Source organism: Dromaius novaehollandiae, chromosome 20 (genome assembly GCF_036370855.1).
Source record: "Dromaius novaehollandiae isolate bDroNov1 chromosome 20, bDroNov1.hap1, whole genome shotgun sequence".
Lineage (NCBI taxonomy): Eukaryota > Metazoa > Chordata > Aves > Casuariiformes > Dromaiidae > Dromaius > Dromaius novaehollandiae.
In genome coordinates this window covers 6,939,053-6,964,200 of record NC_088117.1, presented here as the reverse complement: position 1 = coordinate 6,964,200, position 25,148 = coordinate 6,939,053, and the positions used below count along the sequence as shown (strand labels likewise).

The following is a 25,148-nucleotide window of genomic DNA, read 5'->3' as shown; positions in this document are numbered from 1 at the left end:
TTGAAATTTATACCCTGGCTTGTGAAGTACAAGACTACACTATGTCATGGTCATGTCTCTGGTAATAAACATACTGAGAAGTCTAGAATTTGTCAGGCTGGATGAACCATCAGCTCAGAGTGTCCAATAGTGGTAGCCAGTACATAAAGTTTCAGAAGAATGGACAGCTCCATCCGCTCTTCTGCAATGAATCAGAAGAACCAGTTAGGAAGAACAAGTATATTCCTGACAATTCTTTTCATGTACTCACTTTCATTTATTTTACTTCAGCATCTTTACATGCTGTCCAGGTTACTTGCAGGCAAACAAACAGGTTCATTGTTCTAGTTTCTGCCCATCTTATAAATGAAGCAGTTAGGTAAAGAATAACGCACAAGTTATGCCCATAAAGAGAAAACTCAACAGTTAGAGGCAATACATTTGTCATTGTGGCTGTAAGAGCATTCTGAAAGAAAATTGAGTAACATAAAATTACAGCTTAGAAATACAATTTTAATTCACTTTATATTTAAATGTTATTTATGGTCAGAAAATTGCTTTCAAAGATAATTTCTTTTTCTCAGATATGATTCATTGGTTCATTCACAAGCTCGAGAACTCTCCTTTCAACGCCAACAAATTACAGAGATCCGCAGTAGTTGTGTCACTTACCATCAACATCTGACCAGCCTTATTAAAGCTTTTGAGGAGCTGCTTCAAGCCAGTGATGTAGATTATTATGTTGCTGAAGGCTTCCGTGAACAGCTGAATCAAAGTGTACTATTGTTTGAGAAGCTAGAAAGGAAATTCCTGTATGGTAAGTAACAGTATGTCGGGCTTATTGTCTGAGGTATATTAACACTCAGAATTTCAAGGTATCCCCATTGAAGTCTTTCCATTAGCTTAATTCACAGTGGGTATTTAACACACACTGTGTTTGACTAAAAAGAAAAATTGCAGGTTTCTGAAGGTTTTTCCCCCGTAGTGCAGGCATTATCCGAGACCTGGACCTTGCTGTCAAATGGTCTGTCTGGTTGAGAAAAGGGAGGCTTATGTCTCTCATAAGAGAGTTACCATATTTCATAAAATAGTCATCAAAATTGACATTTGTCACCTGAAGAAAAAGAGAGCCATACATATTACCATCGCCTTTATTTTGAAGAAAATTAGTGGCAAAGTGATGGGAAAGGGATGCTAACGTAAGTGAAATGCAGCAAAAAAGCCCTTTTCTTATTCTCACAAGGGTGACCTTTTCTGACCCAAACTACTGGCAATACTTCCACGGATGTCAGCTGCAAAATTGACGTCTTCAGCCAAACGCTTAGGGACCTTGACTCCTATATCTTCCGGAAATTGGTTCTAGAAGATCACTTTGTTCAGAAACATTCAGGGCCCAGCATACAATGGTCTGTATTCTGCCTTTCTTTAAAGAGAGTGGCAGCATGTTGCAGTTTTGATTGGCTCATATAAAGGAGCTGTATATGAGGAAAAGGTATTATGGCTAGTGTGTCATAGCAGTATAATAAAAGATTGAGTATATTCAATGATTTCAGTGGCTACAGAGATTCCTTGCATTACAAATAAGAAGACTGCGTAGTGAATAAACATTAAATGCCTTTAAAAAACCCCAAACCAACAGATGGTATCCTATATACTATGAAAAGTCACTGACAACCGAGACAATTCAATATATCTAACACAATGGTGTTGCATTGAATCACACATTAAAATAAAATGATGTTTGTGGGGTTATAAAGAACATTCAGCTTGCTAAGAATTGACTGTAAAGAAGCAGCATAAACAACCGTCTGTCTCTGCATTTCCATCCTGACCTTCAGTTCATTCCCCTGAAATTTCAGCTGTGCAGCTCTTACCTACCACTTTTGCTTAATTGCAAAAAAATTTTACAATATGGGGAACGAGGTGACACCACAAAATTCTTATTTCCTTATTCAAATTAGTGTCTGAGTTCAGGTCTCTAGCACTGAATTGTGCTTATGGTCATGTGCTGTGCTTCTGAGAATATTGCAGGCAAACGCCTGTGTGTGCCTGTTTATTAAGGACAGTTGGTTAGCCTGACTGCAGGTGGCCAAAATCCAAGTGAGATGGAATTGTTTTTTTTTATGCATGTTTTATTGAAGAAGTAATGGTATGTACCCCTAATTCTTCTTTCATGATGCAGCACAATGTTTTACATTTGTATGTTAACTAAAACTGTAAGGCTGTAAAATCTGGCACATGTGGTACACAGTCATTCTTTAGTCATTTTTTGAACTCCAGAGCAAGTTACTGCTTCGTTACTGTGCTATAAATGGCTTTGTTCATGTACAGCATTTGGCATTAATACACATGCTGTGTTGAGTATCTGTTGACTTCTCTAAATTCTCATTTATTTACTACTCTATATATAATTTCAATAAAATGTTTAAGACAGAAAAGAAAAAGTATTACCTTCAATATCTGTTTTTAATCAGATATTTCTGTTTTGCAGGAGAATCAATAGGTCCTGAAGTTACTAAACTTTATGAGTTATTTCAAAGGTAAGAACACTATTGAATGTTTGTTAAATGTACTGGCGTGTGATAAGTTGGTAAGGATGCTTCACGTTCCGTAGCACAATTTCAACTGTATTACTTTTTGAAAGGACTTTTTCCTATGTTGCCTGTTTCATTCATATCCATTTTGTTAATAAAATATTCATAGAAAACAAACTGGGGCTTTTTTCCCTACCTCTCAGCAAATGGCTGAGATACTGAAGCTAGGCATCACGCTACCACGATTGTTCCTTTTGTTAGCACACCTAAAGCATTCACTAGCGTACCATGATACGCTGGTGTGTATACTTAGGCTTTATCCTAATTGCAGCTGCTAGCAGGGACAGTCAGCTACCTTTCTGTTTCCATGACCTTGGAGCTGGCTCAGGATCACTGAAGTACAATGCTGTCTGACTTCATTCTCAAAACCCCCTTATGCTGAAGGTGAAGAGAGCAGGTGTTGTTATGCTGCTCTGTGTTGGTTTTATGCCAGCCTCGGATTCTCTGGTGCTACAGAAATCCTCAGCTGCCTGTTCAAGGCAGCTTTTATTCCTCTGGACACAAAGGTGACTTAAGATAGGCTAGTGCTGGAATGTGAATGCTAGACTTGAGGTCCATCGATTATTCCTGCTGACTTCAGTGAGGTCTGAATTTCAGTCTAGATACATACCTCTGATGCACAGAGGATTTTCATGCTCTGTCTCTTAAATCTCTTGCTTTAGCTGTGTCCTGTAAATTTGACACCATACTTTTTCTGTTTATCATGCTTCCAAAGAAATAAAATCATTTTTGTATTTAAAAATGTTTTGTTTGGCACACAAGGGGTAAGGAGAACACCGCAATGTACCAGCAACTTAAGGATGAATCACCTATACCATCTGCTTTTCATAGCTTGTCTGACTTTGATATGTCAGAAAAGTCATCTCTTGGATCACCTGAGCACAAACAAGACCTAGCAGAAGGACAGCATGGCATACTGGCACTTCTGCCAAACAAGTTCCCCCCAGGTAATTTTTCCCCCCTGAAGATTCACTAGATATTTGGGAAATGTGATAAATAAGACACGAGGGAACTAATTAAGAAATAATGAGGAATGTTTGTCTGTTTCAGCTTTCCAGTATCTTGCATAATCATTGCAATTTTCAGTAATAAGGCGGACAAAGATGACATTGATTAGAACTGCCTTCCGTTTGAAACAAAATTAACTATGATATTTTGCGTCTTTGTTGTTTTAGACTATCATCTTTTACAGTACTCCAGACGGTCTTTAAATAGACAAGTTATGAGGGAAAATAGACAATTGTCAAGAGATTATTACATTGAAAAGAGAAATTTTCTAATTTTATAAAAGCCAGTGTTGTGTTTCCTTGAGAATTGTAAGTGCTGCATAATTAATAAGTGGTGTCATGTTTGACCTGGATAGTTTCGCTAAGCACAAGTGATGCTTGCAGTAGTTTGTTGTAGGCAGCGATGAAAATTTAATAGCTGAGATAGCACGTACTGTTCAGGAGAAAAATACTGCAGACTAAACCAGGAGTGTATGACATGGATAAACTGACAAATAAGGTAGTGACAGTTAGAACAGATAAGTTCCTGAGTAAAGCCGAAACTTACAGCCGATGGAACAAAAATTGTAGAACGACAAAGCAAGAAGGAAAAGGTACTGTAATGAAACTTGATAGAACAGATTTATTTATTAAGGTATGCATTGTGTAAGTCAAAGTCAAATTTATATCTGAGTTACTCTAGTAAGCTTCCTGTTGTTATAAGGAAAAATGTATACAGTTGGTGCGTTGAGTTTTAATGTGAAGCTGTATTTCAGAACTTTGAATTCACTTCCAGATACCAGGGAAAATTTTAACTGAGCAAAATTATAATCTGCTACAGTTTTGTAGGAGGAAGAAATTTTAAAAAAATCTTAACACAGGACGTTCATGTAAGTTAAAATGTAGAACAGGAGTTTCAAGACTTTCATCATATTTCAGTAAATGCGTGGTTTGTGTAGTATATGAAAAAATACTGTTGTAGAGCCAGATATTTAGTGTCTGCCATTTTTAACAGTTCTGTATCATTTTTTTAGTCCTAACACACATCAGGTATGGTGGGAGTACACAGTGGAAAGGAATACAGTCATTTGCTCTATATAAAAAGTGGTCTCTTGGTTTATTTAGAGTTATTAATGGAGCATCTGCAAGAAATTCGAATCCTGAGACAACGTTTAGAAGACTCCATAAAAACTAATGAGAGACTGAGGAAGCAGCTTGAAAGACAAGTAACAGACAAAGAACTAGATCAAGGTAAGAAGTTATTTCATCACGAATGAAATCCACCTTTTCTGCTTGAAGTCTGAAAGATCAAAATCTGTTGGAAATTTTTGTATGCTTTTTTTGAGTAAACCCCACGGCTTTACAGTTGGAAAATGAGGTGTTTTCCTCTGAATACTGCTGTATCTTGAGTTCCAGCAGCAGGTACAGCTTTTCCACACTGCCTGCGCAGTGCTATAAACACAGATCTAATGTGCCCCTTCCTTGGCTCCATTGCTTGAAGTGTGTCCAGTTTTGATGCACAAATCTTCTGTGAGATACAGGTACAACCAGATGTCCTCACACCTGTAATTGCACACATTGCCTAGAGAGCAGGACTTAAGCATTACCAGGTAGTTTTATGCCATTTGATGATACCATGGTTGAATTTCATCCAGAGAACTGGAAGACCCTTCTAGTCCTGTTACAGCTAACAACCTGTATTTTTTGTCTTTTGGATTTCATTAGATCGTAATAGACTTTGATTTTAGGTTTTGCATTCTGATTTTTAGGATGTCACTTTATTTTAATTCTCCGCTATGTCCAGCCAGGGGCAGTTGCAGTTGGTATCAAGATAATTTCAGTGTGGCCTGGGCCTGGTATAAGTAGAGGAGAAGTTGCTTTGCTCTAAATTATGTTGTTACTATTGATACAAAGTTTGAATGTTGTGGAATTAGCTTTCCTACCTCTTCTCCTTTTATATCAGGCACGGTCAGTACACTGCCAACAGGTCTGTTCCTCCTCTGGAATTTTCCGACTGCTTTAAAGCAAATATATGCTTACATACTGGGACAAAATAGCCTTAATGGAACGTAGAGTGTAGGCCATGGTATTCAGCTTGTCATTTGAATTGATTGGTGTGATAAATGTGTTCTACACAAAATGACATGGGGAGTTTTTAATGAGAAATACCTGACAGAAACTGATGGAAATTTTAACATAGATGGTTTTAATTCCAAACTCTTATATACATCAGTGGATGAAAAAAACTAAAAATAGGAATGCAAATTCAGAGTCAGTGCTCTCTGTTGTTGGTATTTAACATCTTTGAAAGCCAAGCTCTGTGGTATATTTAAAACTTTTCACGAGAAGGTAACCAGGCTCTCGCTAAGGAGGCTTTTGTAGCACCTCTTCAAGCACACAGTACCAGTCGTACTTTCCCACACTTTGCTTTATTCTTGTTCTCCTTCCCACACTTTCTCCCATAGGACAATTGATTAATATGCAATATTACTCACAGTGGAAGCAGGCAATAAATACATACATGCTTTCCTCTTACTGAGTTTCACTAATATTGACATTAGATTCATTATGTTTTACATCATCTCCACGATCCATTTCTGTTGTTGTTTAAATGGATACTACCTACAAATGGCAGCTTGCTTTCAAGAATAATTTACACTGATGGAAAGGTGTATAAAAAGCATCCATTTCATTCATGAAGTATTTACGCTGCTGGAAAGGCATGCTGTTCTCATGAAATAACCACACTGAAACAGTTCCAGCTCTTTTACAGCTTCATAAAGATTCTGGCAAGGGCATCCATTAATCCAGTGAAAGTATATTTTCTTTATAAACTGTCTTATGCCTTCCATCTGTCTTCTTGCTGCCTTAGTACACCTACCAATGCATGGAGGAAAAATTTGGAGAAAAAGGAAAAAGTAGCTAAATATTACTGACTTTCAGTGTAAAAAGAAACTCCTATGTGATACTGAACCAGATCTTAGCTTGAGACCTAACCTTTAAAAAGTCTTTTACTTTTTACTTAATATCCTTACTTTGTTTTTCTTGAAAAAACAAAACAAAGTTGTAGCATACTTAATTGTTAATGAAAGCCTCTTAAATTCATTTTCTTTTGAGTTGTTTGTTCAACAAAATTTAATACATAGAATTATTCCCATCTCTCTGATATATATTGTATGTATACACACACATCTGCCCACTATTTTTGCCATGCTGCTTTTAGTATTTAGATTTTCTAAGTATTTAAATGCCTCTTGGCTTCTAGTATTCTATAAATGACAAAAGTGCTGGTAATGACTACATCATTACCATAGAGCTGAGATTTGAAGTGCAAGTAGAAGTAAAATAATTGCTTCAATCATTTCAAATGTTAGACTTCAAAATAAAATCAAAGGTTTAATTTTGAGTTTCCTTGGTTTCAAATGTTATTAACAACAGTTAACATTAAAAAGGTTTTTGTTTGCTTTTTACAACCCCTAAGTAACTAATGTATATACTCAGACTTATCTTCAGCTTTAGTACATCTTTATTTTATTTTATCTGGGGGTGAAAATTGATTTCCTTCCCTTTTGCTGTGATTTTCTACAGTGTCTGTCTTTCAGTCAGTGTTTCCTTTGAAACCTTCAAGGTACACTTCCTTAGCACTCACTTTTTCAGCACATAACATAATGAAAACTCAGTGTACTGCAATTGTAGGTCCTGATGCTCCACTTTACTCTGGTTAGTTGGACCTTTGCATCTATGGAAAGTGTAATTGATGTCAGCAGGGTTCTGCACAGAAGTAGTAGTCCCAGTAGTGGGTCAAATTGCAGGATTGTGGCCTTATTACCAGTGGATCCACATTATCCCTTATTATGTAAGATAACTAATAGTTACGTTCTAAAGCTTTTCAGTAGGACCGTGATAGCATAACTTTTCAAATAGGATAAAGCTGGGTGATGGGCAATAAATTAAATTAGAATCAAGATGAGACCATCAAGCTTTGCCACTTCAAGTTGAATTGCTTTGTTAAAATCTGAAAGGGAAAAGCCTTTTGAGTTCGCATAGCTACCTCAACTCTTTAACATATAGATAGTAAAATGCCATTAGTGCCAGGCTTCTAGAGCCTTTGAGTCTTTCAGTAACGACAAGAGGTGCGTATCATGGCACACTGCATCCCAGTTAGGTAGTGAGTAAAAGCCTCAATTGGGATTACAATGAAATGAGATTACTCAGAGGAAGCGCAGCACATCAAATTGAATTGAACTGCCAGAGCTGAAAGGCATCCTCCTCACATATTCAGCTAATTTTTTGCCAGCCAGTTATTTCTCTATCAACCAAATAGTTGACACTCTTGTAGTTATCTGAAGCTTTAAAGCGTAGTAGATACTGGGATAACCAATTAACTGAAAAATACCTTTAATAGTAATATTAATTCCAGTGGGTCCCGAAGTGTTTTACTGACTATAAATAGGTTGTAAGGAGCAATAACAATTACTGCACTTGCATTTCAGAGGCAGCTATCTTGAGAGTGGAATAAGGCAGTTTCCAGAATGCACTGTAACATTACACATCACAGTGGGATGAATAGCGTAAATACAACCCCCAGATTGGAATTTGACCAATTGGACACTCAATTTAACAGTTAAATTCATATGACTAGTGCCACAAGATCCTCAGGATAGGATTTATCAGCCTTAAATTTCAAGAAGTCAGACATCTAAACCTGTGCTGGTTACCCAGAGCTCCTCTTGGTAGCACTGGAGAGAAGCATGGCTCTTCTGAGGACAGTGCCACTCACCCACAGAGAGGCATGGAGAGGTTACATCAGATGGGTCACTCTCTGCATGTGCCTTTTTCTCCCATTGACTATTGATGGAAGCCCTAATGGAAGTTACCTGCGTTTAAGACCGAGTCTCCATCCTTGTGATCATAAATGTGTTCTCAGTTTGTAATCAGAGGCAAGTATCGTGATTCCAGCTTTATGTTCTAGACTGACATGCTAGCAAACGTATTATCAGATTTACACCTTTAATTCCTACATTACCCACTGTGGCTTGGTTTGTATCATCTAGCTCTCCTCTGTAATGGTAGCATTAAATACAACAGAATATGAACAGCATAATACTGTAGACCTTTGTACAGTTTACATCATTTTAAAAGAACAGCAGTGTTAGAAAATACTCCTGCATTTTGTCCTGTTGCATTTTTGGCTGATAGGTAAAAACTATTAGGGGTAATTTTGCAATTTTGTTAATGATTGGCCAGTGATGGGAGGTATTTGTGATGCAGAGCTTTGAGTCACTTGGCATTAACCTGAATTGCCCCTCAGTTCGTGGTGATAACCTTCAAAATATGTAAGGGATAAATATCTTCCATAGCATGTTTTCTCTGCAATTTTCTGAATTGTTCTTGTCTGGAAAGTTGAATATTTAATGACCTAGAGATGACTCATAAATCATTTTTATGTATATATTTATAGGTTCTGCAAACATTTTTATCCATGGCTCAGAGCAGCATAATTCCCTGACTTCTGAAATTCTTTTCCTGAGGAAGCAAAATCAAGTTCTGAATGTAATGCTAGCAAAAGGATCCAGAGGTAAAATATAAAACTATGCTTTACAGGAGTAGACTGCAACTCATTCCAAATTAGCAAACAATAAAGTATTTAGAGTCCATTTATCAAAGTGTCCTCCCCATTCTTCCCACTTCTGAAATTCCATACTCAAAGCATTCAAACTGGGTTTAACAGTGATGAAGGAGATGGAGCAATGTTCCTTCTTTCTGTTTATTCATAGCATTTTCAGTTTTATATACGCTTTCATTTCTTCATTCTTTTTTCATTCCTTTCTCTTTATATGTTCTTTTTTTCTTCTCTCTGTGCTTTTTAATACTGTTTTCCTGCTCCTTTTTCCCCATGCCTCTGTCCTGAAGTCATCTTTAAAAAAAAAAAAAAAAAAAAAAAAAAAGCCATGGAAAATAGACTAGAATTATTGTTGTTAATGAAACCATTCAATACAGAAGAATTGCAAAGGGAAACAAACTAATTACTCCTAGGCTCAGGAGTCTGCTGCAGTGTGTTGGCTGGACAGGTTAAGTATCTTCTTTTTGGAAGCACTTTATGAGAGAACAGAACAGAGGGAAACCATTCAGAAGTATTTGTAATCTCTTAGATTAACATTAAAATTTCCTTACCTTCACAACTGTGAAGAGAGAACTTTACAAGTTTACCCTATTCTTTTCCTCCAAGAAAACCAGCAACTAACAGCTTTTAAAGACAGCCTAAGCTAAAATTAGATTATAAGTACCTATATTTTCAGGGCAATGTAGAGCCTCTTTGTATAAAAGTACTCGTGCTTCTTCGAGTCATGCATTTTCTCATCTGATTAGCCCTTCTTTGTGCTTAACAGTTTGTTCAAGTTCTGCTTTTTTATTAATACAAGGTGTTACTGCTTTTGTTTGTTTCCATGTTTGACATTATGATGTGATAATATCAGGGTTTCTTTGTATAAGAACCATGACGAATAAAGCATTATTGCCCTTGTGTTTTAAAATAATGCCAGTGTCTCTGGAGTTTGTGGGCTTCTTTTTCTTCTTTTTCTTCTTTTTCTTCTTTTTCTTCTTTTTCTTCTTTTTCTTTTTCTTCTTTCTTTTTCTTCTTTTTTCTTTTCTTCTTTTTCTTCTTTTTCTTCTTTTTCTTTTTTCTTCTTTTTTCTTCTTTTCTTCTTTTTTTTCTTTTTCTTCTTTTTCTTTCTTTTTCTTCTTTTTCTTCTTTTTCTTCTTTTTCTTCTTTTTCTTCTTTTTCTTCTTTTTCCTTCTTTTTCTTCTTTTTCTTCTTTTTCTTCTTTTTCTTCTTTCTTTTCTTCTTTTTCTTCTTCTTTTTCTTCTTTTCTTTCTTTTTCTTCTTTTTCTTCTTTTTCTTCTTTTTTCTTCTTTTTCTTCTTTTTCTTTCTTTTTTTTTCTGGAGCCCACTAGAGAAAGAAAAGCGTCTTAAGTACCTCCTGCTTGCTCTAGTCTCAAGTGCTTTCTGTGTAGTCTTAGCTTTGACCTCTTCAACAGTGAAAGGCTGGGGATGCACATGATTAACAGCACATGGGAATTACCATTTTCATACACTTTTGATGAGTCTACTGAAGATGAGTGAATTTCTAACTGTCAGGAAATGGAACAATTCCTCTCTGTTGCTTCTTTGCCAAGGTTGCCACCTCCTTTTCCAGTGTTAAACCTAGGTTCACAAACCTGGTTATTTGTCCCGTAAGCCTCCCTGGTAGTAGGTATCTCAATATCATCAGCTGTCCCCACCAACAGTTCCTTGCCACAGAATCAGTTTGGGGGAACTGCTTTTTCTAGGGAAAGAAGGACTGATATGATAGAGTTAGCAGGCAAGTAGCGCTAGGAAGGAGAGGATGGAGGGATTGCTATGGGGCAAAGAGATGGAAACAACCCTAGTCAGCTCTTTCCTTCCTAAAAAGAAGTTGAATTCGTTATTTAGTGAGGCTAGACAAAATTCATGTACCTTCTTTGGGAACATGCTGCCACAAGTTTTTGAATGCTGTCCTTCTGAACAACTTCAAGAGGTGTTGGGGGCATTTGCCTTATCAGGTTATACACAGGTTTTATTGAGCTCTTTTACTGAATTCATTGGGAGTCCTGGGAGCTGAATGTTGTACTGTTACAGAAAATGCATCTATCAAAAATAATTAAAAAATCAAAATACTGAAATCCTAAAGCTCACAAGAGCAGCTGTTGTTTTGTTTGTCTCTACGAAAGCTGATATTGTTAGAAAGCATGCCTTCAGTGTGTTGTGGGCATTGCACATACCTTGTTTTTCTTCTTGTTGTAGATAAACAGAAGGAAAATGAAAAGTTAAGAGAATCTCTTTCTAAGAAGAATGCAATCATTGAGCATCTTCACAAGGATTATGAATGCATCAAGAAAGAAAATGAAAGACTGCAAAAACAAATTGGCAAAAAGGAGGATGAAACCAGATATCTGACACGTGAGATTTACAGCAGTCGTAATGAATTAAACAGGTATTGATTCTGTCCACATTTAGACATTCATTCAGAGAAGAAAATTGTCAATGTGACATGCATGTGTTTAGCCATGGCCATTAACATTAATGAGGTGCCTAGCTATATTCAAAAGGCAAAGGAAAAATTATGGAAGAAAGGGGAATGGATTTTAGATTTTGAAATGAAGAATAAGAATAATTTAACTTAGCAGTTCATTGGAACATTACAGGTTGCAAACAGAAGCGAACGTAAAGCAGCATCAGCTCTCTGAGAATGACAAGTTACTGCAGTCTCTCCGAATTGAGCTCAAGGTCTATGAAAAGTTGGAAGAAGCAAGGAGAAGGAAGACAGGTATAAATGCACAGTTGTTTCTGTACAGTTCTTGGTCCTTGCAACCCTTCCCTCTCTGAATGTGATTTTGTCAAAGGACAGTAGGGCTGGGTCAATATTTCTTTGCTTCTACCTATGTCTGCTATAGGAAGCATAAGTGACAAGTTGAGGACAGAATGCTACTTTTTACGTAAGAGTATAGCTGTGAAGTTGAGCTGTGCGATTATGTTCTGAGTAGACACAGCAAAGTTTCTTTTATCTTGTCAGCTAAGCTAACTGCAAGTATTGAAGAGGCAGTGGCTCAGGCTGAATAAGCTTCCTGGGGATATGGAGTATTTACTTGGCACCTAAACATGTGCTATTCCATTCCTGCAGCTAGTGCTCACTCAAGTAGCTTGTGCTTTAAGACTGAATATGGGAGCAGTGTTTTCTCCCTAGGGCTAGAGAGAAGTGCTGGCACTGCTTTCTAAATGAGACATTTAATAATTTCCCGTGCGTTTTTTCTCACCAACGGTGAGGGGTAGAAATGAGACTTACGAGTTTTCCTGCTCTTTCTACCCCTTTAAGGAAGTTTCACCACTACATAGATGGTGTTATGGCTAGGTAGAAATGTCATCTTCACCAGACCAGAAGGCTGGTCTTTACTGCATGCTTTCTATAGGATCCAGCAAATTTCCCATTAGAAGTTTATGTAGAAGTTAATTTTTCTTTCTGCTTGTTGGCATGGGCTTTAAGCCAAAGCTGGCTCAGGGATAGAAGCAAGTTTTCCTTGAGGAACTCGTAACATAATTAGAGAACAGCAGCACTGTCCTCATGCTGTTGTGAGCCCCTTCCTGCTCTCCGGAGAACAGTTTGATTTCAGCATGAAAGAATTCTCGGAATTGTTTCTGTACTGACTCCCTTCTAAGAAAAGGTGAACACAGCTCTTGCTTTTGTGAGGTTCAGATTGGTTCCTCTGGTTGCCAAGTGATCACTGTTCTCTTTTTCCTGCAGTGTATAAAATTAAACTCTCAGATATACTCGATCCCTCCTCCTCACTCCAAGATTACCTGTTCCTTTTTCTTTCCCCAGACTGTGTATTAATGCACTTCAAATTTTGTAAATCCTCCTCACTCTCTTATTATTATAATTTTGCTTTTGGCATGAGACTTACTAGCTTTTACGGAAAAAGTGAAAATAATTTTCAGCTCTTTAAGTCTTTTGAGGGTAGAAGCAATTAAGACTTGCTTTTTTGTCAAACCATTATCTCAATACTGTTTGTAGTTAATTCTTAATATTGAGGATAAAACTGGCTGTGATTTACTTGCTCACCATTCTGATAATGGCTAATATTATTTTAATTGTTCAAGATGTTAAGTGTTTCTGTTAAAATTTTCTCAGATCCCAGACATGATGCATCAGAAGAATTTCGAAAAGATCAAAATAATCCACTTGACTTACATGAACTATTGACTGAAATACAGAGTTTGCGAGTACAGCTTGAAAGAAGCATAGAGACAAACAAGACTTTACATGAAAAATTAGAGGAACAGCTTTCAAAAGAAAAGAAAGAGGAAGTGGGCTCAGTGTCAGCTGTGAATATCAACTACCTTTTCAAACAAGAATCTCAGCATTATGCAGGAATGAATGGTACTGTGCCATACATGCTTTCATTATACTGCAGAACCTATGCCTTGTTCTTTAAAGATGCTTCTTTTCTCTTAAAGCCTCATACAACATCAACTGCACAATTTGGGAGCTATCAGCCTTTCAAATTGCTTTCCTGTTAGAGCTATTAGTGCATCTGGAGGTGAAATGCACACTACTGTCTTATAGCCTCCAACTATCAGGTGCTTTTCATTCAAGAAGGCATTCACAGACAGTATCTGGGATGGAAGGATGCCTACATTAAATTGCCATAAATTTTGCTTACCTGGGGATTCTTCTTTTTAATGCACAGCTCTATAGCATTTGCTAGGGGTGACTATATGTTACTCAGGAATGATCAGTAAGTGCACAAGATGGTCTTTATATAAATCACTTGTCCCCTCTATGCCTTTGAGGAATGTTTTATCTTTATTTTAATCACTGTTAAGTGATATCATTTTAGCAAATCGGGGAAAATGTGATGTTTACACTTAGGGTTAGACTATGGTTCCAGTATAAATGTATGTGGGATACAAAGGGCACAAGAATGTTCTTCCTTGCTGCTGATGTACCCTGCATAGTAACAGCTTCCTGTACTTACAGCATGAAGCCAGCGAGGGCTGCCTGTACAGGTATATATACATCATGTTATGAGAAGAAATAATAGTGGAGTTTTTTGTGTCCATACACTTTGCCCACACATGCCTCTCTAACCATACGCACCACACTGAGCAAGCTGCGCTAATCAGAGTAGTGTGAGAGCTCATGAGACATAGCAGGGTTTCTAACCACCTTACTTCTCTGGAGAGTCCACCATGCCCAGTCAGAATCATACTTCAGATGAAAACCATAACGGACATACTCCATGCCACTCTGTACGAGTAAGGGAGATGCTAACTGTAGCAGATGATAAATTTTAAAGATTGCTAGCCTTCTCTGTGCCCTTACTACTTGCACACTAACTTACAGTCATGTGCTTTGTACGGAGATGTCTCTTTAGAGCCAGTCATGATCAAGTAGATGTGGAGTGACTATCAGGCAAGGAATATATACCACCAATATCCCCAAATTGCATTTGTTCCTGATAAGTTTCTAGATAGAGTCCTAGATGTTGCTTTTGACCTACATCAAGTTAAGTAGTTAAGAACTGGAGAAGCTAGTTATTTCCTTGAGAAAACTGAGATACAGGTTTGATAGCTTGGTTTGATATGGACCAGGAAGACTCCTTGGAATGTCACAGCCAAATTTATTAGCTTTCTAGATGTACTGTGATACTTTTCCCACCGTGTGTTTTTTCTCATAGGTATTTTGGGAATTTGAAAGGTCTGAAGAGGGATGATATAGATACAGTCTTCCATATAGTTAGTATAGTATAGCTGAGAAGAACGTCATACTTTTTGTGGAGAGTTAATGGGAAGCTTACATTTGTTGATTATATCATCTTCATTCAGGGTGTATTTTAGATTTTCTGAGTACAACTTGATTTTGAGAGATATCTTGGGCTTTGGATAGATGCTAAGAACATACATGTAAGTAAATGCTGGCAGATGCATGCCCTTGGTACTAGAAAACCAGCTGTGTTTCCCTGCTTCCTGACCCAAAGTGTAACATCAGCAAAAAAAAAAAAAAAAAAAAAAAAAAAAAAGGAACACAAGCAAGGCTTGGAAGATATATTTTTTTAATTTTTTAAGTTCACTTCTACTGATATTCTTCTAGAAGTCTCCCATTTTGATGTATAGAAAATCTTTGCAGATGCCCTGCTGCTCACAGAAATGTTGGGGGACAGTGCATGTCACTAGCAAAAACAAGTACATCCAAAAGCCTCTTAAACATGCATGTCATCTTTATCACAGACTTTCTGTTTGAGAGAACTCTAGTGTTGATCTGTTCTTCACGTAAGGTTAGAAAAAGTTAAACTTCCTTTTTTTCTGTCCTAGGCACACGCTTAGCATCTAAAGACGATTTAGACAGCACTTCACACTGCAGTAGCACCTCGTCTTCTAGTACTGCGTGTACCCCTCGTCTCGTGCCTGGACATCGTATGTGGGCAGACAAAAATGGACGCCACGTTCTTGGCTTGATTGAGGATTATAATGCTCTGCGGAAACAGATTTCAGAAGGGCAGCAGGTTTTAGCAGAAATGGAGATTTCTTTCAGAGAGGTCACTGGTATGAAACTGCAAGAGCCTGGAATAAAGGTAAACAGTGAAAGCTGTTAGAGGATGGTGAATTTTGCCTAGAGATGCAGACAAAGAACCAGGCAAATAGTGCAGCAGGCTTCTCTGAGTAACTGTCATGGCACCTCAACCTTGACAGTCCAAGTCTCATCTAGACGCAGGCACCTATTTGTGATTCTAGGCTGATGAGGCTACGGGTAGATCGGTTCATTCTGGTCCTTTAATAAGCAATCTCACTTTTACTTGCAACTTGAAATAAGGTGGAACAACCTGCTTTTACTATGGGAAACACTGGAAATGGTTGCACTGGAAATGATTAAAAAAAAAAAATGGATAAACCTCTAAAATACTTAGAAAGGGTTCAAACCGAGGGTATGTATCAGTAACCTAAAGATAAAAATAATTAAGGCAGTTTTGTTATAACAAAGGTTTTGGATAAGCCTGGGAAATATGAGACAATTAGAAGAAAGCTAATATGCAGCTGAAGCTATACAGCTGAAAAGTACCCTACTTACCCATACTCTGCCGTCCAGCCACAGCAGGTGGTAACTGTACATTAATGATTGATGCATGTGTATGATGTAATGAGGGTTGTATCATATTTTTCCACCTCTTGGTATTGGTTGACTACTTTAGCAGTATCATTAGCTAGTCTAGCAATTTGAATATCTTATTAATGGTCAAATCTTGTCTTCTAAGACATAGTGTATGCTCCTTTCTGCATCACATGTGATACGGTAATACCAAGTCATGGTGTTCCTGCTATAGTCTTAAACATAATACTTAAAGCAATTAAATGTTTGCCTTGTATTGACTGATGTACAAGGAAGTATATTATATAACAGATACTTATTTTTTCTTCCTGTAAAAGCAAGAGGAAAAAATAACATTTACTTATGCTGTTCTTTTATTACTTATTATTGTTAATTCCTGACTACAGTAAGTGGCCTGGCAATGTACTCGGGTTGGATGGAATAAGACAAATCTAACTATAAGCTTCAGCAAGTGGGAAGGAATGATTCGTGCATGTCCGTGGCAGATAACGAACTAAAACTTATATTGCAACAGGAAAGGCTGAGGTCAGAGATTTGAAAAATATGCCAGCGGTAAAAATAGTGAAATGCTGGAACGGAGGCTGCTCAGGGACACTCTTGGATCACTATCACTGGAGAAACTTTTTTAAGAACAAGTTACATTAACGTTTTGGAATGTGTTGAAAAATTGCATATAGAGTTTTCCTGCCTTGGAGCAGGAAGGTGAACTAGGTGACTAATGAAGGTCCCTTTCACCCTTACGATTTTACGATAATATAAATGTTATAAAATCCATGCCCGTGGGTCTTTAAAAACCAGAAGGTGATAACTGCATGGTTAAATTTTCACTGTTTCTCTTTCGTAGTTAAAATTAGTAAAGCTATTGAAGGTGCAGTTTACAACAGCTCTGCAATTCTTTTTGTGGTATCACGTGCACTCGCACAGTAAAACAATGTCTGGATGACAATTAAGACTCTCTGAAGTATCATATTCAAATGACCTAGTTAAAATACTAATAATCCCTGAAAAAGTAACCTCCCTGTAAGATTTTAACTTTTTTTTTTTTGAGTATAAAGATAAAAGCAGTAAGTTTCACTATTTGCAGTTTCCCTAGAAGCTTTTGCATTGCTGAAGTTTCAGACTACTTAGCAAATGGGATGTTTTATGTGTCCGGAGGATTCTGGTTAGATAACAATGTGAAATAAGTATTCAGATGATATGTTGGATGGGGGCAGGAAGCGTGAATGCTTTTCTTTCACTACCCTCCCCCCTTCTCTATCACAATTGCATTGGTAATTTATTTGCTCCCCTTGCATTCTTTCCCTCCTTTTTCTCCTTTATTTCACATTTATGCAATTTCTTCAATTTGGTTTTCTCATCTGTCAGCAGAGGAAAACATTTTATGTGTGTCTTGATAGTTATTTTAGCATTAAATGGAACAGTTTAAAGGGTCTGCTAAGGAAGAAACATCTATATTGCTTAAATTGATGTCTGTAGTCATTTGACTTTCAAATACCATGGCACAAAATGCAAATGGAGAAAGAAGAGAGTTGCCAACTATTTCCACAGCAAATCTAGTAAATGTAACCTATTATTAATCATGGCTATTGATTAGAATAAATCGTCTTCCTCCCTCAAATTTTCACATAATGTATAATTCAACAGTCTTTTTAAACTAATAAATTAGCTTTTGGGGGCACCCACTAGCTGTGTACATCATCTGAAATATGAAATCTTACTAACTGGATTTACACTATTAATTAAGATGACAATTTCATAATATTTTAAAGGTAAAATATAACATATCTGTAATCCTACGATATAGGTTCCAGACCAGGCATCACTGCATAGCTTTTCTACAAATATTCACACGGTACAGCAGATTTTAGAAGAGGCTGCGCGTTTATTGAAACTTCTCTGGAGAGTTTCCCTTCCGCTGAAAGCGGCACACAATACTACTCACGGCGCTCAGGTACTATTATGTTTTATTTTGTTTGGGTTTTTTTGAACTGTTGTAACATGTGTCGAGGAAGATGCACCAGTTAGGAACATGTCACTCGGGAAAATCTTGAAATCTTTGAAGATCATGAACCCAGGATGCCCGGTCTGCAGTCTCTGGCCGTGCAGATTTAGGTAGCTCTAGTCTCTGCAGACTAAGGCTGAACAAGTACTGGTTTTCTGTCCTGCTCATAGTGTGTGCTGGAGGGGTTATTCACAAAAGACTTCATAGTAAAGATGCAGACTGTAACACCTGTTTTGTGATAGTCGGGAGACACAGGCAGGTGACAACCATTCCCTTTTAACGAGGAAAGGGTTGGTCTCCCTGTTAAAAAAAAACAAAAACAAAAAACAAAAAAACAAAAAAAACAAACTCAATTTGATTATGTATATGCCAGTGACAACAAAAACTTCAGCAACTTTGATATAATCTGAGCTACATTTTACTTTTACGTTTTCGATGCCTAAGCTGTAAAATAGGAAGTTTTTTTAAAAGTGTGACAAAAACTCAAGACAAGTTTTATAACATTTTAACTAAAAAGGATTGCACTATGCAAATGAATGAAAGTAAACTGAATGAGGAATGAATTATCTATACTGTCATAATACTACCACTCAACAGTGAAACTGTTTCAAACTCTGGCTTTAAAATAAATCTGAAATGTTTTCCCTGAGGTTTTTTTGCGCATTTCTTCAGGGAGGCAGGATATTGCTGAAAAAATAAAGGTTTAGCAAAGCAAACATTTTATATATCATTTTAATAACATTTTTTGTTAATATTTTCTAGTGGCCTTAAATGTATAAAATCACAAAAGTAGTAAGAATAAATTGTGCTGTATAATACAGATCGCTCATATTTCAATTACATATTTTGGATGTCTTGAGAAGTGTGTACACTTCCATTTCTACCGTTATATATATAAAATTTATATAGACAGCTATATGTTGGCCTGGATTGCAGTATCCGAATATAATACAGATGCACAAATGTGTTTCAGTATATCTCTGATGCATCTAATTCTCACTGATCTAAGCCGCCTTGATCTGGATCAGTTACCCCTGAAAATCTGACCCAGTGTTGGAGATCTCAGTTTCCAAGACTAAACCTAATCAGAAGCTAATAGAATCTTTTCTAGAGTTTCTTACCCAGCGTGCTGAGATCGTAAGGATGTTTGATTGCTTCTGATGTCTTAAATGCAGTATATGAAAGAATGTCTCTTGAAGCTTGATTCTAAAAGATGCTGAGTATTCATTGCCTTCTGTTCAGCCCCACAGGAGTTGTGAGTAATCAGTTCTTCTGAAGAGCTAAATGCTAGGGGAGAATTCCAGAAGACATTATTATTTAACAAGCGGTAAAACAGCAAGAAAAATGTACAAGTTTAAGTTTGCATGAGGATCCAAATCAGCAGTACTGGCAGACTATGTCAGGGTTGCTCATAGTTCTTTTCTAGAAGATACTGACCATAACTTGGATGAAAGTGGTAGTGAAAACTGAACCTTAAATAATTATCCTATCAAGTAAATTTGCAATAAAACAGTCCCTGTCACTTCTAAGATGCCTTTCAGCCCTTCGATTAAGTTAGCATCCACTGTTAAAAGCGCCTTAGAGAAGGAAGCTGGAAGTTTTGAACCTGGCATAGGGGATACTTGCTGGTCCCATAGCAAGCACTGGTCTTCATTATGTTTTCCAGCTGAGAGCCAAAGAAATGAAAGGAATGGAAGATTAAAAGCAAAAATAAACACTAGAATATCATAACAATTAATGGTGATAAAAGCCAGCTAAGAATACATCAGTTAATTCATTGTAACGCTTTTCTCTGTAAATGATGGTTGACTTGTGGCAGATGGCATAAGGAAGTGAAGCTGGACGGACAGGCAGAGAGTGGTGTGGCATGCCTATAAGGAACTGTCCGTACCCTGTAGAAGTTTGAGGGCTCTTGAACAAAAGTATATAGCAATTAACCATGTACAATGTAGTTTTTATAATAATTCTGATATAATATTTTCTTCTTTCAATTTAGGAGGAAGGAATGAAAGCAGAAATATTTAGGTTGCGTAAAAAACTGTCCGAGCAAGAGAAGAAGTTACATAGCACAGTGAAACGCCTGCACTCCACAAACCAACTGAAGGAAAACATGGAGAAAGTCATCATTGATCAGTGTTAGTGATTGCTGCACTCTTGGTTCTTATTTTATTTTTGTACTTCGTGGCTACCTAGCTAAAATTAGAAGCAATGAAATGACTATAGGCTGTGATGTGATATTTTACTCTTAACAGTCATATCTGAAACATTATATGGAAACACGAAAACAAGTGTGACATGGGCTATATTTTAGGTGTGCTAGGTCACATGAAAATCTTGAGATACGCTGCTTCTGCTTTAGAGTTTAATCTGTTTATCAGCAGAGATTTGAATGGGGCTAGACCTTTCCTCTGCCTTCCCAACTGCTATGGCAATATGTGTACAGCTAGAGGTGGATTTCTTTTTCTTCTTAAAAAATCTATCATTAACTTCTCTTAGAGAGAGGACCAAATGACTCATTGGTCTATGCAAGCGTTGCATTCATGTTCTCATGAGTAATTAATTTGGAATGTGAGATGTTATACAACATACAAATTAAAGAAAATGGCCATAATACTATAAGTTACTCAGGTCATTTAAATGCAACATAGAGCTATTAATGTAATCTTGTTCTACATATTACAACTTTTCTACGTTACGTATATCTTCTGCCTGAAGATTGTTGATTTAGTGTTTATTGGCTAGTTTTGGTCACTTCTTTCAGAGGTGTTGTATCAAGTGACATAAAAGTTACTTTTATTAAATACAAAGTTATGTTTTGTTCAGGTTTTGATGTCAAATAGCTCAGTTTGGAGTTATCATATCAAAATCAAAGCTATTTTATTAGGTCTGCCCAGATAGTATCCCTGGGATAGATTTACTGATTTAGTTTGGTTAGTTCTTATGTTCCAGTGACATCTCTTGGAGACTTGCTGGGTAATTGCAGTAGGGCTGTGCAGAGCATAAATCGGTAGAGATTTTGGCCTTATGGCCAACAACTTATCCCCACAGCCACTACCCCTACCCTCTCTCCCCCACACTTTCAAAAACAAAACAGAACATCTCCCTCTTACTCTGCTCACACTTTTTCAGCACATTCATCTTCTTCTTAATTAGGTCCTAATGAAATGAAGCCTGCCTTTTCTGAAATCCTCTTAATGCAAAGTATTACCTGGCTAGTAGCAGCTTCACTAGTAGTGTCACATACTCTGAATTCTTTTCATGTACTGAATTTGATATTTTTGATTTAGAAATATCTAGTTTGCCAGATGAAATGAATTTGCTAGCAGAGATCTTTATGAGCAGAGAGCACTCTGCTACACAGAAAGACCTAGATACAATTTTCTCTAAGTTTCATTGATTATGGGAATTATGGATGTCAAGTTACCTTTGCCTTAAAGAGCAATTTCAGAAATGCTTCTAAATTGCATCTGTACACAAATTCCTGACCAAGCATACAACAAAACCGGTGAATCATAGGAAGCTGCTGAATTTTATTACGAAGCATACACTTCTTTTTATTTCTTCCTTTCTCCTTTTGCTAGTAAAAAAAACACAGGCATCCCAGGAGGTGACCTTGCCTGCCTTCATTCTCCAGACTTCCTGTTAGCTGGTCAGCTCCACGGAGAGTATTCCAGCTCCCACTCTTATTTACTTGAGCATTCCTAAATACGTTTAGAGGCAGCGACTGGAACATTCTCGTGGCTCCGAGTTTTCTGTATGCTTTCTTTGGGAGAGAGAACTCATTGCTTATAAACCTCATCTGAACCTCTGAACATGTAACAATGCAGTGCCAAATTGCAGTAATCTGCCAAGGGTATAATTATCTCATGACAGCTATACCCTTGGAGTTGTTGGGTTCTTATTATTGTAATGAAAAATCTTTATTATGGCTAAATTGTTTATTTTTGAGATTGGAATATTAAATTGGTACTTGTGAATGGTATTTTTCAGTGGTTATGGAGCTGACACAGATTAGAGAATCATATATTTAACCTGACATTTCTAAACATCAGTTTTGTTTAGCAGTATCCCCTCCTCCATTCACAGGTCTTTTTCTCTCCCCAAAGAGGCCAACTAGCTGCATGAATAAAGAAAACTTGGAGCCCCTCAGAGCAAGCCACTCATGCTTTCCTCTAAGCGTATATAGGTTGCTTTGTCCTTGAACTACTGGAGGAGCTGGCTGACTTGTTTTGCCATCTGTCCTCTTCTTCCCTTCCCATCCCATCCTTTCCCTAAACCTCTCCATCCCACCATTTCCCTCTTCCTCCCTGCCCTCAATAATCTACCTAATACATCAAATTGTAGTTAGATCATTCACCATCACATGGGGCTGTGCACATCTGTGATGTTAAGTGTAGTGGTGAGATATGCGTGTTTTCACATATATAGTTCTTGTTATGGGAGAAACACTTTAAAAAGACTTCCCATATGGTGTTTACATCTGAAAAGTTGATTATGTGGTAGATGGAATAGAGGCCAGGGAGTAGGAAACGGCATTCTAGTGCCGGCACTGCTTCTGACCTGCCCTGTGGTCCTGAACAAATCATTGTGCTCCTCTATAACTGTTTCTGCTTTTATAATATCGCCCCTGTATCGTGGCTTGTTGTAGCTGGAGGTTTGTGCAGCAGCTTGAGCTTTTAAACAGTGCTTGGGAGGGAGTAACAGTTCTGGACTTTGGTAAGAAAGTTGAAGTGGTGGGGAGGGGGCTGCGTGAGAAAGGGGCTTGCCTGGTCACGGCCCATCTTGTAAATGTATGTGCACACACTATTTAATATTTGGTCATAAGACTCCAATAGAGAGAACTTTATAGAAAAACTGTGCACTATTCTGTTTAATCTGCTCTTCTTTTCCAGTGGTTTTAACTCATGATGTCTTGAAGAAGGCTAGAGGAAACCTGGAAGTAAGTAAGATTTTTGCTTACATTTAAAGCTAGTGGCATATATTCATTATAGTTAGTCTAATTTACTTTGGGTCTGCTACTGGGGCACGAAGTTATGATCAAGTCTAGGTGACAGCAGTTTAGCATGATAAATATTCCATAATATTTGATGTTTACATTAGAGTTTTATGACTGAACAAGTAACTAGTAAGTAACTAAGTAACTTTTCTTATGCTTTCGCTAGATTAATATTCATATGTCTTTCTTCTTCTTCCAGTAGTTTATTTTCAGCAGGTCACAGTCCAATAACCTGTCTACTGACTAAGCTCACAAAAAGAATCCTTATTTAAAGCTTCTCTATGTGTTAATAACCAGTGCTGCTTTTTTTAAATACAGACCCAATAGGCAAAGCTTCTGTAAACAACTATTCACTAACACAGTGTATTAAATTAGTTTGAGTGTTTAAGTATTCACTGTTCAGATTTGATTTCTCCCAGAAGGTTCAGACTTTACTCCCTGAAGCATATAATATACTTCTTGTCTCTTAAATCCCATCCTTCTCCTCGCACCATTCCACTCTGAATGATTGTACGTTTCCCAGCTCCCCCTTAAATTTTCCGTGAATCTTTCCTTCGTTATCTTTGTCAGCAGTGCCTTCTCAAAACTCTTCCTTAAGCAGCTACTGTACTATTGTCTCATCCCTCCCTGAGTTATGAGTTGATGACATAAAAAGGTCTGTATGCTTACAGAAACCTTATCACTGTAATTTGAAGATCTGCTGAACATAGGAGTTCATATTTACAGATCCTGTTGCAGGATTATGGCCCAGCACTAGGAACAAATTGTGTGCATTTGAGGTACTGCAAAATAGTAATAATTATTGCTTTTCTAACCAGGTTCAACCAACTGAGAATCAAAAAGCGGCTTCCTATACCAGCAAAAAAAGGATTCTCTGAAGGAGAAAGGTCCGTTAATAAAGACTGTTCCTGTGATTACTGTTTGCTTCTTCGTGCCTTACTATTTATTGATGTAAAAATTGTTCATTTAGCTCTTTTGTTGGAGTCAGCCTTTGTCTAAAAAAAACAAAAAAAAGTTTTTGGTAAATAATTTATTTAACATTTTCTGTAATGTAAAAGATGGTTTTTAATATTTATTACAGAAACAGGTACTGGAAGTATTGAAGAAAAATCCAGATTTTTTTAAAAGTTGGCTCATCTGAAATTTTATATTTGTACTTGTGTTAGAAAGCCATTTGTTATGGTCAAACAGGTCCTGAAAGAATCAAGAGCATGATCCACCTCTCAGCTGTTTCTAGATTGCTGAAGTTAAAGAATGTAGTTAAGAAAAAATACTTAGTTCTGCCAATTGTCATTGTTTTGTAGCACTGTGAGAAGTGTTCAGTATTTTAAAGCATTTTAAACATATATCTGGAAGATTTTTCTGGAAGCCACCTGATGCTGAGCTTTCTTATTATCCTATTAGAAACTTAGATTTGATGCTAGGTCTGAAAATGCTACTTAGAATCAGGCAATTCATTAAAATTAAAAACCACCACAAATCTGTTTGTGTTATTTTGTTTAAAACATCAGAAATTTGAGCACTTACCGAACAAAGCAGCCAAGTGATCACGATGTTCGTAACAGTTGGTGTGGATCATTTGTTTCCTGAGAGGGACTGAAATTAGGCCAGCCCATATCTGCACTATCCGTAAGGAATGGTAGAAGTGCTTGTCATGACTCCGTGCAGGTCCTGGAAACTTGCTTTCAAGAAGTCACAATCCAAAGATATTTTGCTATTGGCAAAATGTTAGACCCTGCTGCGATCTGTACAGATAGGAAGGAGATCATTTTGAGGGACACAGTCAGACAGTTCTGCAATCCATTTTTCTGCTAAAAATACATAAAAATGTTTCTTGAATTTAAAAAAAATCTTTTGTTACAGGTTTTTATGTCCCATGCTGGTATAAATAATAGGAATATTTTGGCCAGG

At 37.1% G+C, this 25,148-nt stretch overlaps 1 protein-coding gene and 1 long non-coding RNA gene across 6 annotated transcripts in view; one reads left to right on the top strand and one right to left on the bottom strand.

The window, feature by feature from the left end:
- Window positions 1–24,151, top strand: part of CDK5RAP2 (CDK5 regulatory subunit associated protein 2) — an 82,134-nt gene extending 57,983 nt beyond the window's left edge. For 3 of the 4 annotated variants that reach the window (XM_026113768.2, XM_026113767.2, XM_026113765.2), the window contains 13 exons: window positions 564–796; window positions 2,471–2,519; window positions 3,336–3,520; window positions 4,685–4,810; window positions 9,021–9,137; window positions 11,382–11,571; window positions 11,783–11,904; window positions 13,264–13,512; window positions 15,447–15,706; window positions 18,044–18,190; window positions 20,238–20,376; window positions 23,134–23,180; window positions 24,056–24,151. In XM_026113768.2, the coding sequence (XP_025969553.2) occupies window positions 564–796; window positions 2,471–2,519; window positions 3,336–3,520; window positions 4,685–4,810; window positions 9,021–9,137; window positions 11,382–11,571; window positions 11,783–11,904; window positions 13,264–13,512; window positions 15,447–15,706; window positions 18,044–18,190; window positions 20,238–20,376; window positions 23,134–23,180; window positions 24,056–24,115 (1,924 nt within the window). In that variant the 3' untranslated portion in view covers window positions 24,116–24,151. The remainder of the gene's footprint in view (window positions 1–563; window positions 797–2,470; window positions 2,520–3,335; window positions 3,521–4,684; window positions 4,811–9,020; window positions 9,138–11,381; window positions 11,572–11,782; window positions 11,905–13,263; window positions 13,513–15,446; window positions 15,707–18,043; window positions 18,191–20,237; window positions 20,377–23,133; window positions 23,181–24,055) is intronic. The other variant, XM_026113766.2, reaches the window with a different exon arrangement.
- Window positions 15,171–25,148, bottom strand: part of LOC112991339 (uncharacterized) — a 33,919-nt gene continuing 23,941 nt past the window's right edge. Inside the window, exons 3-5 of one of the 2 annotated variants that reach the window (XR_003261277.2) lie at window positions 24,765–24,982; window positions 19,363–19,528; window positions 15,171–15,695 (exon numbers count right to left, since the gene is read on the bottom strand). This is a non-coding gene — a long non-coding RNA (uncharacterized LOC112991339). Of the gene's footprint in view, window positions 15,696–18,185; window positions 18,542–19,362; window positions 19,529–24,764; window positions 24,983–25,148 lie in introns of those variants that run through there. The other variant, XR_003261278.2, reaches the window with a different exon arrangement.